The sequence below is a fragment of the Euphorbia lathyris genome, chromosome 6, assembly GCF_963576675.1.
Source record: "Euphorbia lathyris chromosome 6, ddEupLath1.1, whole genome shotgun sequence".
Lineage (NCBI taxonomy): Eukaryota > Viridiplantae > Streptophyta > Magnoliopsida > Malpighiales > Euphorbiaceae > Euphorbia > Euphorbia lathyris.
In genome coordinates this window covers 31,851,768-31,872,804 of record NC_088915.1, presented here as the reverse complement: position 1 = coordinate 31,872,804, position 21,037 = coordinate 31,851,768, and the positions used below count along the sequence as shown (strand labels likewise).

Here is a 21,037-nt window from a genome sequence, read left to right as displayed (position 1 = left end):
TCACTCCCGATCTTATTTATTTTTTGTCACATTAAGCCATTATTTACCAAATTAGTTAGTTGTCAACATCTAATTCAATTAGTTTATCATTTCCCTTTTTCATCTGCTTTTGAAATTGTATTTTTTACGATTCGAAATAAGATTTTTTTTTGCAGTTTTTCTAGCCACATATAAAACATAAATGTTTTCAAACTGATAAAAAAATGCAAATTTAGAACGGAGATGGAACGAATAACACTTTGTTAATCGTTAATGTTCAAAAGATAACTTTTTCTTTTTTATTGGATACTTAATATGACCAAAGATTTAGGTGTTCAAACTATAAAAGGATCTAATAATGCTTTTGCCTTGATAGAAAGTCAAATTGAGGTCTTGATCAAATTGTGAGTGTATATAGTTATGAACTAGTTTAGGCCCGTGGAGTTTTTTTTAATCAGTAACTGAATTTGAAAAAACTGAAAATAAAAATATGAGATTTTTATATATTTATAAAGAAAAACTATAAAATGATAAAATACAAATATAAAAATTAGTTAAATATATGAATTATTTAAGTGTAAAATAAAATTTAAACTTGTTTTTCTATGTAATTTCCTCTTTCATATTTCATATGGTTTTTTTTAACTTTTCACTAAAAACTTCTTATATTTATTTTATTTTATTGATGTCACTATTAAAAATGATTTTTTAAAAAATTATTATTTATTATTGTTAGGTATGGAAATTAAAAGCTATATTTCTTTATATATAAGATTTATAATTAATTGTAAGGATAAAATAATTTAATAATTAATCCCGTATTATTCAGAATTATTAATAAAAGAACTTCAGTGTGTTTGATTATTTGTAATATAGAGTGATATGGTTAGTACATTTCATTTAAAAAATTTAGGCTAACAAACTGAATATATTGGAATTCTATAAAATATGACTTGAAAATGAAAAGCAAACAGAATTTTTGTTGTTTAAAGAATAAACAGTGTGTAAAAATTCAATGGTGATGTAACTGGCTAGCATTTTATAATGCTTTCAAGATAAATTTACTGTTACAATACATTCCATAATAAAAACTATTAAACATGTTTTTTTTTCTTCTAAAACCATGGTAACCATATTAGGATGAAGTGACTATTGTTCATAGTGTAAAGGTCATTCAACCCGGAATAATATTTGGAACTATTATTGTATAATAATAATAACAACACAATAATAATAGACATGTATTTTTCTTAAATAAATTGATTACTCACACAATAAGTTGGTGATATTATTCTCTCAAAATTTACATATTTCCATGATAATTTACTCGATGAATTCAATCACTGCAATTCAGAAATAGTTGTCCATGCTAATGCAATCCAGAATTCATAAATCTCAGTTTCAACTTTCATTCACCATGCACGTCTCTAGGGTGTGTTTTTTAATTAAACCTATCAGCCACAAAGAAGTCCATAAGCATTGATTAAAATAAACTCCATAAGCATTTAGAAATAGAGAAAATGAGAAAAGAAGTAGGAAAACACATTTCTTTTATAAATAAGGTTAAATTCCTATGAAGAAATGCCTAGATGCAAGTACTTAACATTTCCAGCAAAGTTGAATAGATAATTGATAGCTATTTGCTGTCTACTTATGATATAGCAATACCAGCCATCATAAAACATTGTGCAACTATAGTCTGGAAAATGGTTTTTGGAAAAAATATATTTTCATATGCTGTCCCCAAAAGCAGTTTGGAACTATTCAGTTGTTTTTCTTATGAGTGTAACATAAGAAGTTTGCCCTTCAAAATAATTTTTTATGATAATAAAATTTCTCAATAGCAGCTCAAACAACAATGTCAAAGAAAGTGTAAATGTTCAAAGTTAATTCTAAAACAATTCTCATTAATTTGTCCAAGGTTTTTCTACTTCATATCCTTAGTACCTGTAGAAGCACATAAAAGAGGCTAATCAGAAACCTAACAATAACCTGCTAATGAATTCACATAGAGCTACTCAACTGAAAGTAGTATGCCTACATCAACTCTGAGCCGAGAACCTGTGCATCTGGATCACCCATATCTGCAGCTTCCACTAACAAAGCAGCTCATCTATGTCATGACAGCAAGAGAAGAACATATCAATATCGCACACAAGATAACACAGGTAACTTGTAAGAGAAACATAAGCATTAAGTAAAAAGTTAAAACTTATGAAAAAAATAATTCAAACAGATAAAACCCTCAAAAGAACAAAACACTCATTATATAACAAAATCCAAACAGATTTCAATTAGAAAATGGAAATTTATATTTAGTTACTATAGTAGGGAAAGCAGAAAAACACACAAGTAAAGCGAGTGAAAGAACCCAATCCAGCAACCATCAATCCAACATCATAAGCCAAGAAAATGCTCATAAGTAGACCTGATATTTCCATTCAAATCCTATGAAGTTGTGATATAAATGGGTTATAACCAACCCGATGTTTAAGATAGTATACCCCATAAAAACAAATGAAGTAATTCTAATGATCTCAAAAATGACAATAAAAATTAATGTCATATGAGAGTTAACATTGCTTTAAGAATTAGGAATGAAACTATGTGGATGGGCAGAAGGTATAGTTGTTAAGCCTTGCAATTAGGATGTAAAAGGTGTGTAACCTTTTGTGAAGTTAATTTCCATGACCGGTTTGAAGAATATGACAAATTGTAGCTTTATGTATACCTATCTGTTATATGTGGAACAAACAACACCTTTTGTCTAACTGGTGATTAAATATAAGAATTGTTGACCGATTGACATTTATCTGCTTGGTAAATAAGTTTTTGTCTGTGTCAGAATAATGGCTAGTTGTCCCATTGCTTTTGTGTTTCTCCCCTTCATTAAGCCATTACATTGTCCCTGGAATAGATGTCATAAATCCAAAGATACAAAAAATCCGAAAAAGCCTTCAACAACCATCATTTCAAAAATAATAATAACAAAAATAATAACAATCTATGATTTTGATTCCAATATAACATTACACTATTATTGCCCACTAAACAACAAATCTTGAATATGCAAGAAAGAGATGTGCCATTGAATTGAACTCCCCCAAAAGAGATTGATAGATAGATTATTAGTTGCTGGAATTTTGAAAATTCCATCCTAACCTTCACGTGAGCAGATACTGATAAGAATTGTGCATAGAAATTAACCTCTACAACCGATATTGATTAATGTTGCAATTGTGATGGTAACCGTTGATACTATCAGCAATCAGAACGAAATTAAATAAGGTAAAACTAAAATTGAAATGAATAATACCTGCCAAAACCACCAATAATGAGCCATATGGGTGGAGAGATAAAGTGAGTGAAGCAGGTGGTTGCTTCAACTTTATAGTGTAGCAAATAGAAGATCTACTTTTGTTCTTTTATTGAATCCTTAAAAGAGAGACTGAGAACAAATGAAATGTTAAAAGCACAATAATAGTACCATTCCAAGACGTAAAGAAATCTGAATAAATTAGTACTATTCCAAGACGTAAAGAAATCTGAATAAATTTCAACTCTACCTCATTCTCTGAAATCAGGAAAACATTTACATCAGACCATAAAAAAGTAAAAAACAAACAAAATCAAATTTCACAAACCAAAATGGAAGATGCCATGCTTGAGAAAACCTAGAAGAACACAATCCGCTGAGAGAGATTTCTGAGTTAGACAAATTATGTAATTAGAAAATCCAGTACAAAAGAAAAACTTGAACAATTTACCTCTTTCCAAAAGTCCGAGATTGTCGAACAAATGATAGAGCAGTCAATGATAAGGGAACTACTTAATAAGAAGATGCGAAGAAAGAAGAAAAGATGGAGGGAGAACCGAGGAAGGAGACCGATGGAATGGGGAGTTATGGACAGAAATAATTAAACTGAGAATACCGAAGTAGAAGGAAGGATTGGGGGTAATGGAAATAACTGTCTAAATACTTTTAAAAAACAACAGTTTTACGAAAGAAAGCAGGTTGAGGGGAGAGAGAAAAATGAAATTAAATAAAAGAAAAATTAAATATTTTTGAAAATCTATGGAAAGGACATGTAGGCGTAGAAACTCTAAATTTTTGCCACATCAACATTTAGTCTATAGATTTAGTATATTTTATAGAAAGGCCATGTAAGCGTAGAAACTCTAAATTTTTGCCACATCAGCATTTAGTCTATAGATTTAGTATATTTTATAGATAGATGATGAAGTGTTGAATGTGTATGTTTATAAATGACAAAGGCCTAATATATATAGGTTTATAAATAATTTGAGTGTAAACATAAAAGATGAGGGACTCCCATCAATAAACAACAAAGTTCAGACAGAAACAGTTATTTCATAAAACAAAATTAAAATTCAACCCAATACTATCTCGGTTATGGGACCATAATTAATTTTTAATCCGTGGTTCTCTTCCTTTCGTTATTCTTTTCAGAAAAATAATCTTTTAATACGTATCATTAGAGCACTAATGATCATAATAGATTGTAAACAAAAACTTTAATTGTAAAATACTTTATATATATATATAAGCTCATCAAGTATCTTCCAATTAAAGTTTTTGTTTACATGAGCTTGCTCGACGTGCCCGTCTCCTTAATTAGCCTTTAATTTTGATCGAAAATGTGCCTACGGGTGTCGATGCTCTTTGTTTGGCAGACAAATGTAATTTAACCTCTCTTTAATGCAAATGCAATTTTCCCTCAAAAAAAAGTTTTTGTTTACATTGGGATTTGAATTTGAGATTTCTAATGTTTGTTAACCATTTTTACAACTTGTAGTATCATGCTTATTAGGTCCTGTGTTCTGTTTGTGAGTGGTGTGTCGTAGGAAATATTGGTTTTTTCTCTAATCCAATTCCAACTTTCTTTTTTCCTCATTGTGATTCAACTGACCTTCCTACTCTGCATTCATTTCTTCCTTAATAGCATTTACTCTTCTCACCATCCATCTACCCATTACTTATGGAACTCTCTGATTTACCTTCAAAATTTAATCCTTTGGATAATCTTCCTATTTTGGAGCTTGACTCCACCGAATCCAACCACGCCTCCTTAAACAAGAAAGTGCTAGTGGGTAAATTAATTATTGAAAAATTTATCAGCGCTAAAGTTATTTCTTCTGTGCTTCAACAAGTGTGGAAATCTTCCTCAAAGTTTACCATCTCCAAGGACTCATCTCAAATTTTCTCCATTGCCTGTCATAACATCAATGAAGCTTCCTCAATTGTAAATGGTAGACCATGGCTTATCCACAACCAATTATTTGCCTTAGAAGAATGGCCTCCTGATGCCACTATTGATCAAATCTCTTTTACCTCCTCCCCCTTTTGGGTCCAAATTCATGGCTTACCACCAAACCAACAAAACCCAACCAACATTCACAAAATTAGCAGACTTTTTCAAAGTTTTGTGGAACAAGGGGATGCTGGTGGTGGTGCATGTTGGAAATGCTTCATCAGAATTAGAGTCACCATTGATACCTCTAAACCTTTATTACCTGCGTTTTATAACAAAGACTCAAAAGGCAATTTAGGATGGATTGCTTTCAAATATGAGAGGTTACCAAATTTCTGCTACAAGTGTGGTATCATAGGCCATTTGAACAGATCATGTAAATTGGAGCTGGGTTCTTTTGTAGTGGGAGTTAATGAGCGTGAAAAATTTGCCTTTGGACCATGGATGTTTGCTACTTCTTCAAGGAGACCTATGGTTGGAGGAGATAAAACAAATCTTGGAGTTATTAATCTTGTTGATTCTATCATGGATCTGAATTCTCAGTTGAGAATTGATGATGGGCCAGGAAGAAGGGATCCTCATCGGAACTCCGGTGGTAACAGTAACCGCGAATCTACCACTGTAGCTGGTACAGAAAGTGGTTGCTCACAATCTTTAAGGGGTACGAATTTAGCAGGATCCAAGGGGAAGCAATCTGTGTCAGCAATTCAGTCATTCCTGCTTCTCTGGCTACTCCTATTGATAGTACTATCAATATTACTTCTCTTTGCAATCAGGTTCCTTCCCCCTTACCCTGTTTACCTAACTCTGTTCATCATGGTCTTCTCTCTACTTTTAGGAAAGAAGCACCTATGTCCTCCTTCGTGACTCCTAATTTGGACAGTCCTCTTAATGGGCTATCTTTTATTGGCCCAAGCCCTTGGAGAAGTAATTTAGAACTAGGCTCCCTACTGCTCAAAAGTCTTTTATCCATTGAGTGCCATAAGCCCATTTCTGACCCTATTGCTAAACCCATGGCCATTTTAGAATCTGATGGTTCTAGGTTACCTTTTGAAGACTTAATTAAATCCAAACATCACCTAAAACCTAGCATTTCAACAGTTCTTGAAGACCCAAAATCGCAAAACTCTCATTGTTTGAATGAGGGCAGTCTTCCCCATTGCTTCTCCCCTTCTGAATCAGTAAATTCTCCTGTGTTTCTTGTTACTGAAAGACGTAAATGGAAGAAATTATCTAGAGCATCTATCTTAAGCTCTAGTTCAGTCAACATTGAGAAAATTTCGACTCAAGGGTCGGCTAAACGAGTTAATGAGTTTTCTGATGAGGAAGCTGGTAAGAAGATTGCTAGACTGGTTTCTAATTTCTCTAGTTCTATTAGGGTGGAGGTAGCCAACCCAAATTGGCCCCCTTTGATCAAGAAAGCTTCTCTGTTGGAATTGTCAAGGGGCGAGGAACTCCCTGACAATCCACAATCTTAAAGGGATTATTAGATCCCATTCCCCAGAGGTGATTATTCTCTTTGAAATAAAAATTTCAGAAAACCGAATGAAGGGAATTATCAGAAGATGCGGTCTGGTATGGGGTGCGGCAGTGAATCCGATCGGTCATAGTGGAGGTATTACTGTGGCAATTAATGTTGGTGTGAATGTTTCTATTATTCCTCTCCAATCTTTTTTTATTCATATTGTGATAAAGGGAAGTTCAATTGTTGAAGATTGGGATTTCGTTAGAGTCTATCTTAGTTGTGATCAGAGTATCCAAAGGAACCAGATTAATTATATTCTCAATTATCATTCTAAGCTGAGCCAGAATTTTGTTTTGGGTGGTGACTTTAATCTGATCCTGGAAAACTGTGAAAAGCAAGGAGGAAATGTTGACAAATTTGGCAGGATTAGGAGTTTGCGCTATCTCATGGATAATTTGGGTCTGCTTGATTTAGGTTTCTCTGGTAACCAGTTTATTTGCAACAATAGAAGGGATGGTTCTGCTAATATCCAGGAAAGAATTGATCGCTTTCTAGCTTCTTGTGCTTGGTGCCCGCAGTTCGAGAATGCGCGAGTTTGCCATCTATCTAATTTAGGCTCTGACCATCGTCCCGTCCTTCTCTCAACCACAATGTCAGTTATTAAAACTAGAAAGCGGTTCCATTTTGATGCTCGGTGGTTTGAAAATGCTGAAGTAGAGCAGGTTATTGCATCATCTTGGGAAGATTGTTATAGGGGCTCTAATATGTTTCGTATTTCCTCTAAAATTCAGAACTGCAGAATTAATCTCTGTAGATGGAGCAGGAGTTCCAATCTTAATTAAAGACTGAACATTGAGGCTCTTAAGACTCAAATTGAGGACCTCGGTGTTTCTGGTGATGGCGACTCTTCCTCTTTGCGGCGTTCGCTTGAACAAATTTTGAAAGGTGAGATTGACAGGGAAGAGGTCTTTTGGGCGCAAAAGGCTCACCAATCTTGGCTCCGGTGCGGGGATAAGAATACTGGGGTTTTTCATGCGGCGGTCAATAAAAGAAGGCGTACTAATCTGATTCATAGGCTGGAGAATTCTGCTAGTGACTGGTGTACTGGTAAATCAGATATTGAAGCTATTGTGACCAACTATTTCAAAGATATTTTCTTCATTCTCTGTTCAATTCAATTTTAACTCCCTTACTGAGGGTTGGGTTCCTAAAGTCTCGGCTCAGATGAATGCGCGTCTAATTGCAAATGTCAGTGATGAGGAAATCTATCAGGGGGTTTTCTCGATTCATCCGAATAAGGCTCCTGGTAGTGATGGTTTTACTACTGGTTTTTTCCAACACTATTGGCACATAGTTGGTTTGGATGTGACTCGAGCAATTCAAAGTTTCTTCACAACGGGGCACCTTCTTCGAAAATTCAATCACACCATTATTACTTTGATTCCGAAGTGCAACAATGTCCGAAATATGAGTCACCTTAGGCCGATCAGCCTTTGCTCTACTTTTTACAAAATTATTGCTAAGATCCTTATGAGCATATTACAAAGAGTTATGCCTCATCTTATCAGTGAAAATCAGAGTGCATTTTTAAAGCAGCGGAACATTATAGATAATATTCTTATTGCTCATGAGGTTATGCACTATCTTAAAAACAAGAGACATGGTTCTTGGGAAGCCGCTATCAAGCTAGATATGAGCAAATCCTATGCTAGGCTCGAGTGGAGTTTTCTTAAAGACATTCTAAGTAAATTTGGTTTTCATGAATTATGGATTGCTTGGATTATGGAATGTGTTTCAACTGTATCCTACTCCTTCAAAATCAATGGTGAAGTGGTTGGCTCGGTGTCTCCTAACCAGGGTCTTAGACAGGGGAATCCCCTATCTCTATACTTTTTTATTTTATGCTCCGAATGTCTAACTCAACTTCTTCTTCGGGCTGAATCTGGTGGTAAATTCACTGCTGCTAAGATTTGCAGACGCGCTCCCTCTATTTCACATTTGTTGTTTGCAGATGATGCCATTCTTTTCTGCAAAGCTAGTGATAATGACATTAGGAGTATTAAATATGCTCTTATTGCTTTTTGTGCAGGCAGTGGACAAAAGATCAATTTGGATAAATCATCTATTTTTTTAACAGGAACACTCCTTCTAATGAGTGTCATCGGTTAGCTGCTCTTTTTGGAGTTCCAAACTTGGGCGGACAAGACAAGTACCTTAGCCTTCCTGTTGTCTTCTCTCGCTCTAAGGTTCAAATGTTTAGAGAACTCAAAGAGCGTGTGTCGAAACGATTAGCGGGCTGGAAAGGGAAGTTATTAAGCCTTGCAGGGAAAGAAGTTCTTGTCAAGGCTGTTGCAACTGCCATTCCTATCTTCTCTATGTCTTGCTTCAAACTGCCAGATTCTGTCTGTAAAGAAATTAACAAGATCATCGCCAAATTTTGGTGGGGTGAGGATATGGATAAACGGAAAATCCATTGGTTTTCATGGAAGGATATGTGCAAAAATAAATTACAAGGTGGACTTGGCTTCAGAGACTTGAGAGCTTTTAATCTGTCCCTGCTTGTAAAGCAAGGTTGGCGAATCATTAAACATCCCAATTCTCTTTTGTCTTCTCTCCTCAGGGCCAAATATTTTCCTTTCAATGACTTTCTTGATGCTCATCCGGGCTCTAATCCATCTTGGGGCTGGAGAAGCATACTTCATGGAATTTCAGTTCTGAAACTGGGTCTCAGATGGTAGGTTGGTAATGGTCGTTCTATTTATTGTTTTCAGGATCCTTGGGTACCTTCTACTCCTTCCTTCAAAGTGAGAGCCAAAAGCGATGAGTCTTCTCCTCTCCTTCGAGTTCATGAGCTTATTAATGCTCAATCTGGCTGGTGGGATGAGTCCATTGTGCGAAATTGGTAGCATTCTGATGATGTTAATGGTGTTTTGGGAATCCCTATAAGCCTCACCAATGCTGCTGATTACCTTCTCTGGGATTTCTCAAAATCAGGTGAGTTTTTTGTTAAGTCGGGCTATCGTGCAGCTCAAATCTTCCTTCAAAGCGCCTGCAACAATTCTGGTTTTTCTACTGCTTCTCTTTCTGACTCACAATGGAAAAGGGTTTGGAATATCGATGTTCCAAATAAAGTTAAGATTTTCTTATGGCGTCTTATCTCTAATCGATTACCTAATGTGGACAATCTTATCTTAAGAGGCATTGGTATGTCAAATGTTTGCTGTTTCTGCTCTTCAACTGAGGATGCAATCCATCTCTTCTTTAAATGTCCAATGGCTAAATTAGTTTGGCTCATCTCTCCCTTAATGCTCAGGTCTGATGCTCTTCCCGGTAATTCATGCAAATTGCTTTGGATTAATCTCCTTGGTCTGGATTCTTTTCCTCTTGTTGAGAATTCTACTTCCATGGCATGTTTTATTTTGTGGGAAATTTGGAAAGCTAGAAATGACTTGGTTTTTAATCAAAAGCTTTGGAACACGACAAAAATTGTTGAGAATGCACTCTTTTTATGCTCGGAATGGGGGAATTATGCTTCTGCTTCCAAAGTAGTAGTATCATCCCCTTCGGGCCAAACTCGTCCTCAACAATTTCTTTCTTGGTCCAAACCTCGTTCTGGATGGGTTAAGATTAATGTTGATGGGAGTTTTGTTAGTCACACTTCTACTGGTGGTGGTGGGATTATTGCTGGAGATCATAATGGCTCGGTTCTTGGTTGCCGTTGTAAACGCTACTTCCCCTCACAGTCTAGTCTTGTCTCTGAAGCTCTGGCAATGAGATATGGTGTTCTTTTTGAATTGAAAAAGGGATCCCGTTTGCTGTTTTTGAAGGTGATTCCTTGGTTGTGATTAATGCCATCAATAATTCTGCGTCAAACATCAATGCGGATATTAGAGTGATTATTGATGACATCTTGCTTTTTTCAAAATGCTTTCATTCTATTTCTTTTTCCTTTGCTGGAAGAGATTGTAATTGGACAGCTCATAGTTTAGCTACAAAGGCTCTAGTTTCTGATATTTTCTGTTCTGATGATTTGACTGCTACTAGTAGTAGTATGTTTTCTGTATAATTGTTATTGCTTGGTTTTTATTTATGATCATCTTTGTTGGAAAAAAAAAAGTCTTTAACCACTTCAAACAATCTTAACTGACAAATTAAGACATATTTCAAGTAATAATTTGAATGACTCTAATTCTTAGAGTATGGTAAAAAAATTCCAAACCATTTGTCTACTAAAAATAATTGTATTATACTAATCCATGTATCGTGTAAAGGATTGATCACATTTTATCGAGGCTGAAATGATGACAAATTGAAATTAATTCATTATGATGGTAAAAAAGTATTTTGAGTCACTTGATTATTATTATTTTTATTTTAGTGAATTCAGTCTCTGGTGTTATTAAGTCTCTGTTGAGAGTAAATTAATTTTTTTTAACAAAGTTATAATTTTATTTTATAGTTAATTTTATTTAATTAAATTCATCTTTCAACAAAATAAAAATTATAATAAAAATAAAAAATAATATAACAAATTATTATAACAAAAAAAAAGAAATAGTAAAAAACCAGGGTCAAATATGAACCATTTGTTCAGTAACCCACCCACCCTGATACAGTGAAATTTCGGATGGCCAGCATTTTTTCCTGAAGGTTCGGGATGTTAGTTTTTCAGAATGTAAAAAACGGAGCAAAACAAGGTTGTATTGAAGCCTGTAGAATTTTTCAAAGTTCACTAGTGCTGCAAAACGGGTTGAAATATTTAGCAGCCTTTTAAAATCGTTTTTTATGGCTTCAACTCCATTTTTTTAGCTCCAAATTCACCAATGATCTTCCCTTAACTGATGGGAAGTTAATGGACATCATGAAGAAGATTCTTAAAGATCAATTACAGGCAATTAACTGCTCAAAAGCTATAAATAAAGCTTGATTCATTCATTCTAAACCCCCATCAAACAGCCAACAAATCAATAAATCAATCTTCAAATCAACTTTGAAATCAATCAATCCAATTTCGGATCATATTATCAATCTTCAGCTTCTCAAATTCGACTTCTTAACTAATTCGATATCAAATTCTCAGATTTTCCAACAAAGCTTTTAAATTTTAGGAACTTCAATCTTCAAATTATCTTAATTTACTCAACCAAATCTCAATCCAATTTTTGCTAACTCTTAGTTTAATCGTTGCTAACATTGTCCAGCAATTAATTCAAGCTCTCTTAGTCTAGATCAAAATTCATTATTATCGTCATCCTCAAAAGCTTTTAAGCAATTTTCGTGAAACCGAGAGCCTCGAAACCCCATTTTCAAGTCATTCTTAGTTTACACTCTCTAAATCATATTCAGAAACTTTTTATTGATTTCAAATCAATTAAGAAGTCCCGAGAACAAGAAAATTCATCAAACAACCTTTTTGGAGATCACTTTTCCAAAATTGATTCCCGACTCCTCACTCCTTTATTTGGTCCCAAATTAATTTTAACCCTTTATTGACATCAAATCTCGACATCACAGTTTTTATTTCGTAAAAACGGTCTTCTATAACCTTCAAAATCGTCCTTGAAATAGCCTTCACAGCACACATAATCAAGCTTTTGATTTCTAACCCTCAAACAACTATTCTGTTATAGCTATTTTTTAAAAATTTATTTTGAGCTCGTTACTCAACTTTTTTCCGAGATTCCAATTATAAACCCTTATATTACATACGAACTTCAAATCCTAGCTTCGTTTCACTAAAATCCGATATCTACAGCCTTCGAAATCGAGCCCGAAATTCCTACAAAATCACTGTTTTTTTCCAGAAATTGCTGTCATTTATTCAACTAAATGGCAAATTTCTAGGTTGGTCCCTGAAGTTTAAGTCATTCAAAATTCGCCCAAAATTACCGGAACGACGTAATGATTTTTTGATCCAAGTTCCATGATGTTCCAAGCCTCGCCCATGGCTACTCGAACAACGTCAACAAGTTTATTTATTTTCGTTTTTACCCCATACATATTGTTTTTTTCATGATTTGTTTATATTTCCAGCTTTAAAGTATTATTTCCTAGTTATAATCTTCATACATTATGCTCAATATTTGTAGTCCAAAAACATTAAAAAATTATAAAATCAATAAAAATTTAAAAAAAAAATTAAAAATTTATACGAATCCGTTTGATGCCCATAAGGTATCGTTTGAAAGCTAAGATCCTGAACTTTCAAACAGCTTTGGAATCAAACCAAACTTCCTTCGAATTGATGCCCGATTTCATCGCTGAAGTTGCTGGTCGAGATTGCTAAAAATATGTACACATGTTTTTTGACCATTTCTTTCTCTTTCTCCTTTTCTTTCTCTGTTTTTATATTCTTTTTGATCTTATTTTTCATTTTTATTTTTATTTTGTTGAAAGATTAAATTAATTAAATGTATTTAACTATAGAATAAAATTATAACCCATACTAAAAAATGTAAAAATTAAATTACCCCCAATAGACTCTATTCAATAACCCTCTATTCTTGTTCAATAGCATTCAATAACTCTTTATTCTTATCAATTGTATTCAATAACTCCAAAACTTCGATTTCTCAGTGAACTTTCAAAAATTCTTAATTCTTTGTATATTTGACATTACACGTGGCAAGCATATTGACACATGATAGATTGTGTCTCTCATCTTCTACATCCAACAAATTTTATTAAGAATTATGAGGTTATTGAACAATTGGACAAATACAGGAGGTAATTTGGAACTTTTGAAAATGAATAATGTGACACGAATAAGAGGTCATTTGGAATTTAACTTTTGAAAGTTAAAGAGAACAGTTGAAATTTTGGACCAACTACAAAGCAATTGATGCATTAGACCTAAAGTAATAAATTGCTTAACCCTTTTTCTATATGAGAAGTCAATTAATTAATGTTGTAAATTAATTGGATTTGTTTAATGTTGAAGATTGAATATTTTCCTTTACTGATTCATCTATTTGGTCCAAGCAAAGACCAAGATATATATGAAGAAGAATAACAAGTTAATAGAAAATTAGGCAAATAATTATAAAGTGTTTTGATTTTTATTTTTATTTTTATCAACTCTTTAATTCTTAATATATTTTTTTTTTTGCCGCCAATTATGTTCATATATAATAGTATTTAAAACGGTTTTTATTGGCTGGAAATATTACTTCCGGAGTAACAACATGAAAAAACAAGAAAAAAAGTATGCCAACACATTTATTATTATCCAACAAACACTACGTTAGCGTTGAATCTGATATGAATCATACAACATTACATACATTTCAAAGGTTGGCGGAGTTTTGTTTTGTCCCACTCCCATCCCATCAACTTAAAGCTTCATACACTAAATCAATCAACAGTCCTTAAACTATTAACACATAAAAAGGCCTTAAATTCTACATTATACTATTATTATTATTATTGTCTAAATAAATAAATTAAAGGAACAATGACATGAACATATTTAATTATATTATTAACTTTTTTTTTTTTATCAATGTCACTCAGTGGTGGAGACCAAAACCGTGCAGGTTAACCCGATAAAATAGCACTAATATAGGTTTAACGTTTAAAAAAGAGTATCAATTTAGGTCTTGATAACGGAATGTGACACATCATTCATATTATTCTGTTAAATTCTATCAATTGTACGTGGAGAGAGAAATCAGAACTTAACAGAGTAATATGAATGTCGTGTCACATTTCGTTATCGAGGCTTAAATTGGTACATTTTTTTAAAACGTTAAATCTACATTGGTGTTATTTTGTACGTGGAGTCCATATTGATGCTTTTCCAAAAACCTTAAACCTATTTTTGGTATCTTATAAAAAAATAACAAAGCAAATTAATGAAAATTAATCAAATAAAAATAAAAAACTAATGAAATAAATATGTTTTAATTTAGATTTTTAATTACTTAATCAAAAAATAGAAACCCTAAATTTGAAATTTCAAAATTTGATATCCCTAACTAAACAATAAATTAGAAATACTAAATTATAAATTCCTAAAAAACCTCTAAATTAGAAATCATAAGAAAACCTAAAAATAAATAATTGAAGAAATAAAACTTAACTTAGTTTAGAGTTGAGAGATGAAGCTTGAAATTAATAGTGTAGATGGAATTTAGTGGGGGTGTGAGATGATGTTTTTCCTTCTCTCCTTTTCGCACCATTTTCTGTGTGTCGAGTGAAAAGGGAGAAGGGAAATTTTCCCATTTTCATCTGAACTTTTATTTTTTTTTTTAATTACAGTTTCACAAAATGTCATTTTGTGAAGCTCTAATTGAAATTTTTTGCAGCCATCTACATCCGCGAATCACCATGACTGGAGCTAGAAAGGGGCTCCAGTCATGGTGGCTCCTAACAGAGTTAAGACGGAAAACCATTTTTTAGGTTTTTGTAGGGTTAGAGGGTTGGTCGACCCTCCCTATTCTATATTGAAATATGGTATCTAGGTTAACATTTTGTTGATTTTTTAATCTGTTTATTTATTTATTTGGATTTTAGTATAATCAAGATTGTAAAAAAAACGTTAGACGCTAATCGGATAGATAAAGTCCTCAGTAGTTTTTCAGAAATTAATAAGATTTATATGTTTGTATTTTTTATTTGTTAATAATCAAAGTATTACATAAATGCAAATAAAATATATATTATATTATCCAAAAATAATAATATAAATTGTTTTTTTAGAGAATATTTATATTTATAACATTTTTTTTTTTTGGAAAGATAACATATATTTTGAAAAATGTGTAAAAAACAATACCATTGAAAACAAGTTAAACAAGTAAAATAATATTAGTAAGTAATTCAGCAAACACTATGAAACAAAATCCATAAAGTCTAAAATCATATATTAAAATAATAAACATAATTTACTAGCAACCATGCTATAATAATGAAAAACCATGCTATAATAATGAAAAGTGAATTATAAAAAAGTAAAAAAAAAATCGATAATAATAATAATAAAATGTTATTTTTTCATATCAGCATTTAGACGCATTCCTAGGCGGTCTCCACGACGTCCATGAGTCCCTCTAGGCGGCCAAAAAATTCCTTGAGGGTCTCCATTTGAGCGAACCGGACCATGTAGAACCATGAGAAGGGAAAAAGAAAAGGGTAATTAATTTATTAGTCCCTATATTTTGACAAAACACACTGTTTAGTCCCTGTATTTTTAAAAATGCATGGTAAGGTCCCTAACCTTTTTCTCAGTGAACTGTTTAGTCCTTCCGTCTATTTGTTAGATTTTTTTACGGTTTATGACTTCGAAAATGACTAAATTACCCTTTACTATTTACCTTCAAACTTTTGAAGAGGAAATCCAATTTAGAAGAAAAAGCTATTTGTATGGAGAACGAGAAAAAGAACAGATTCAATGCTTACGAATTTGAACGATTAAGAAGAAAATTAAGTAGAAGAACACTCAAAGTTGATTTCAGATGCATTAGAGTTTAAAGGAAAGGAAAATAAAGGAAAAGAAGAACGCAAATCCAAATTGACTAATAGAATCTTCATGAGAGTCTAACTGCAGGGACTAAACAGTTCACCGAGAAAAACGTTAGGGACTAAACAGCTCACCGAGAAAAACGTTAAGGACTTTACCGTGTGTTTTTGAAAATATAGAGACTAAACAGTGTGTTTTGTCAAAATATAAGGACTAATAAATTAATTACTCAAAAGAAAAAGGTGTAGCAGTGAGCGAAAGAACATTGGCGACAACAACACAAGAGTCAGGAGCACGGTGTCCCCCATACATAGGGTGATATGGCTCAAAGAAGCCCACTTAAAAGTTAAAACACCTCAATACCTCATGCTTTAAAAATAATAATAAAAAAAATGATACCCAGACACACGTGTGTACCTTGCATGGACTTTTTCTGTTGGGGCATTTATAACTTTGCCAGTTCCCTTGGGGGAGAAAAAAAGATATGTGCATGAGATCTCATGTGCCTATACAGCTCACTGCCTTCTATTTTCTCCTTTACAACACTAAAAGCATATTTTCTGTTTCTGACTTTAATCAGTAATCACCTATCTCATTCCAAACTATTTAAATCTATCATTTCAAAAACAGAGTTTAACATTTACAATTTTAAATATTTCTATTAGTTTTAATAAAAAAAAATTAAGTATTATAAATGTTCAAATTATTGAATGATATACTTATGTGGTAAATAACGAAAATAAAATCTCAAATTCAAAGGCTATAAAATATTGTTTTTTTTTTTTTATGATAAGTGGTCCTATAAATGTATTTAAAGAGGAAATAAATAGTTTTTCACATCAATTTTTAAAATATAACTATTATTAGAGGTTGATAAATAATATTGTACAATATATTTTTTAAAAAATTGATTAAAATTTGGAGACCTGAGAGAACCTTAAAAGAACGGATATTTCAATTATGTTGGCACCACCAAACAACCTCGGAAACAAACTTCAAACCCAAATTTATCGAAAATAAGAAGTCTATAAAGGCTAATGAACAAAACGATACTTTTGTAATCTAAAAAAAAACATCACAAACAAAGGCCACAAAAGGAAGGATATAAATCACGTGGCACAAGTGTAATGAAAGAGAGACCATGTTTAGCCAAAGTGACTTCAAGGTAATTTCTTTCTCTAAAAACATTTGAGACATGAAATAGCATGCTTTGAAGAACAAATAAGCAATGCAGCGGCTCGTTTCGAAACTCTCAAGGAATCACAATTGTTTTTTCAAAACATCAATGCCTCTAACCAAAGACTAGTACATCCTTTCTCTCTCTAAGTTAGCGCTCTTAAGTTTAGTAAAGAACGTAAAGGAAGGAACAATTGGAAAAGCAAATGCACCACGAAGAAAACCACTAGCATATACAACATTTAAAATGAATATATCAAATTATTTATAGTGACGCAATATGTTGCGCTTGAACTGATTGTCAAACCAACTAAAAATTAGCACACTTAATTTATTTATTCTAAATGTTGAATGAAATGAAGTGTTGTTATGTTGAAGAGTTGAGATTTCTGATCTGTTTCAAGTTAGTATTATGCAACAACAAAATATGATACATCATCATGAGGATGATTCACAGATTCATCCAAGACAAAAAGAAATAAATAAATAATACCAAACATATAATAAAATACAACAAACCATGGTACAAGGAAGGAAACAAGTTACTTAAGCAGCTATTTATAAGTAGTAACACAAGAACACTTCCATCCGATCCCTGTTTTCAAGTGTTGCATTTCGATCCAGCACACTAACACACTCGGCTGATGTTGTTTGTGCAGTACCCGAACCATGAAAACTGTACACTCCTCCGAAAATATACGTTGATGCATTAGTTGTCCCCCCATTACATTTAAAGTCTTTGGCTTAGTTCCTTTGTTCAGTTTTTCAAGCATAGAGAGGGGAAGCTGATGGCCGAGGATAAGCACCTATGATCCTTCCGCCATTAACATCACCTGCACTTCGTCTACGCATCCGTTGAGAATTGCTTGACGGGGCATAAGTGCTTTCGGTTTCCTTCAAATCTTGTACTTGGTCCAACAACGTCACAATCTCAGCCATGTTTGGCCGCAACTTAGGTTCTATCGATAAGCACCGCAGTGCAAGGGTAGCCACCTTATTTGCAACATCAGTTGAGTACTGCCCTTGTAGACGATTATCTAAGACACGAAAAATCTTTCTTTTGTTTGTGAGGTAAGGTTTAGCCCATTCCACTAGATTGTGTTCTCCGGATGGTCTATTTTTATCTATTGCTCTCCGGCCGGATAACATCTCTAACAAAACAACTCCGAAGCTGTAGACATCACTCTTGGAAGTTAAATGACCTAGTCAGTAATCAAAGACCAAATTATTATCCAAGGACAGTTTTGAAGAAAACTGCTTGAGTTTTTTGTCCAATCAAATATTACCTGTGGCTAGGTATTCCGGAGCAGCATATCCATATGTACCCATAACCCTGGTTGAAACATGACTCTGATCACCTGTTGGCCCGTCCTTGGCTAACCCGAAGTCAGAGAGCTTCGCATTGTAGTTCTGTCATAACACCACAAATGAAATACTAAACAAAGAGGTAATCAAAAGCGAAATACATATAATATTAATTGTTTCATACATACCGAATCAAGTAGAACGTTTGAAGTCTTGAAGTCGCGATATATAACTTTGGTTTCACCACTATGAAGAAAGGCGAGTCCTTTCGCTGCACCAAGTGCAACCTTCAAGCGTAGATTCCACGAAAGAGGTTGGAAATAAGACCCTCCTGATAGAATCACAATTCACATAAAACAAATGTAAACATAAAAAAGGTCCAAGTAAGGAACGAACATAAAGAACTCACTCCTAAATAAATGATTTTCCAGGCTGCCCCGAGGCATAAACTCATAAACTAAAAGGCGGTGTTCATCCTCCAAGCAATAGCCAATCAGCTTCACAAGGTTAGCATGACAAAATTGCCCCAGATAATTAACTTCAGCCTATGAATGAAAGGGAGAGACATACGAAAGAAAAGTAATGTAGGCTTAATTTACTGATAAATACACAAGACAAGAGTAAAATGATAAACAGGGTTAAAACAAATGGACCTATAACAAAATGAACTCACCAACCATTCCTTGTGACCTTGGAAACTCTCTTGATTAAGCCTTTTTACAGCAATAACCTGTCCAGTTCCAGGCTTTGCAGCAGCAAATGAATTCTCATCAATCCATCCTTTAAAAACTGAACCGAAACCACCTTCCCCTAAGACACTATCAGGGCGAAAATTCCTGGTGGCGAGCTTGAGATCAGCAAAATTGAAGCTCTTCAGATTGGAAGATTGCAAGATCTCACCTTCACTCCGAGGAGTCGGTGGCACTGAACTTGATGACAACTTACTGCCTGTACTTAGATCATTCCCATCTGCGCTAACGTACTTGGGACTCAGCCCTGCACAAGACTCAATTGCCTCACATATTGCTTAAAATCATTTGAAATGCTTATCAGAATTCATCAGCAATCCTCTTATGGAAGAAAAGGAAAGAAGGTTCCAACTACATATACAAAGAAATATCTGCAAATTGATCATTTTCTGATTAATGCTAAAACAGCCAAAGCACAAAATTCAACCTTGCTTTTTTGGGAATTAAACAGCTGCATATGCTTGTTCTTTTGCCAAAAGAAGAGGGTGAGATTTTATTCTTTTGCTGTTTACAATTGATTAAAATTTAAGAAAACAATCAACTCAGATTGAGTGAGACAATAACAAAGCAAAACTGAAGGTATTCCAGATTAATATATCAGCAACTGAAAAGACAGACCATTGTGACATTTAACAAGCCCCCATATTTGGAGCACTAATTTTCACAGAATTAATAAAGTCCCAATCCCACCTCAAATCAAAACCACAATCAATAATTATAATAAAGACAAAGAAATCCCAAATAAGCAAGAACATAATCAGATCAAAATCCAAGACAGCAAAGATTTCAAGATATGGAGACAGAAGAGGAAATGAAGAAAAGAGTGGGTACCTGTACTACAAGGGCTCTCAGCTTTAATTTGAGCACTCAAGCAAACCCCCATGAAATTAATTTAGGTTGTGAAGTGAAGCTATGGAATTTGATCAGTATAGTAAAAGAGTTAGATCTGAATGTGAAACCAAGCAAAAGGTCTGTCCAGAAAACTTTAGAGTGATTGCTTTGGAAATAAAAGGAAAGAAAGCAGAAAATTCCACAGAAACCGATGAAAGAGAAAATAAAGAATTGAAGAAACTATCTCACCGTCGAGAGAGAGAGAATAGAGAAAAAGAAGTTGAAGCTATGGATTAATTGAAAAGTAGGAAAGCAAGCAAGCAATATAGCAGAGCAGCAAGATGATTGGAAAAAATGCATTAATGGCGGGCTGCTCTCTTTTTATACTTTGTATTGAAAAAAACACGGGTCAAGTTGACAACAGATAAGCCTGCACACTCTGCCACTATTCTATACCGTTCGATTTAGAAGATTCTTACAATTCTTACCCGGCTTAGCTTAGCTTGGCTTTGGAAATTGGAGCCGAGCTGCTTCCAATCCTTCATTTGTTTTGGTCCGCAAATTTCTTTTTTCTTTTTTTTTTTCTTTGATTTGCCTAATCTGAGAATACTTTAAATGTTGACAATGATGATCATTCATCATTCATCACTCATCTTTCCATCTTTGTATTTAATTTGTAAATAATTAGTTTAGATTCCACACCTAAACCCATAAACAACCAAACAAAACAAAAAGGGGCGGTGGTACAATTCAGTACAACTTTATTTTCCTTTACCTTATTTTTTTTTTTTTATGGATA

General features: G+C 33.5%; 1 protein-coding gene and 1 long non-coding RNA gene across 3 annotated transcripts; both read right to left on the bottom strand.

Moving 5' to 3' along the window:
• Positions 1 to 1,905: 1,905 nt before the first annotated feature.
• Positions 1,906 to 3,900, bottom strand: LOC136232367 (uncharacterized). The gene is made up of 4 exons (XR_010690473.1): positions 3,747 to 3,900; positions 3,624 to 3,671; positions 3,296 to 3,427; positions 1,906 to 2,092 (listed from the first exon to the last, which is right to left on the bottom strand). It is a non-coding gene; the product is annotated as an uncharacterized lncRNA (long non-coding RNA).
• Positions 3,901 to 17,739: 13,839 nt separating this feature from the next.
• Positions 17,740 to 20,609, bottom strand: LOC136232347 (probable serine/threonine-protein kinase PBL10). Of its 2 annotated transcripts, none has more exons than XM_066021446.1 (6): positions 20,239 to 20,601; positions 19,332 to 19,654; positions 19,068 to 19,203; positions 18,847 to 18,989; positions 18,640 to 18,763; positions 17,740 to 18,555 (listed from the first exon to the last, which is right to left on the bottom strand). In XM_066021446.1, exons 1-6 carry the CDS (start codon positions 20,288 to 20,290, stop codon positions 18,119 to 18,121), a joined length of 1,215 nt encoding a protein of 404 aa, XP_065877518.1. In that variant the 5' UTR covers positions 20,291 to 20,601; the 3' UTR covers positions 17,740 to 18,118. The 2 variants fall into 2 exon arrangements, with proteins under 2 accessions (XP_065877518.1, XP_065877519.1); XM_066021447.1 differs by having other exon boundaries at positions 18,370 to 18,524; positions 20,239 to 20,609.
• Positions 20,610 to 21,037: the final 428 nt, after the last annotated feature.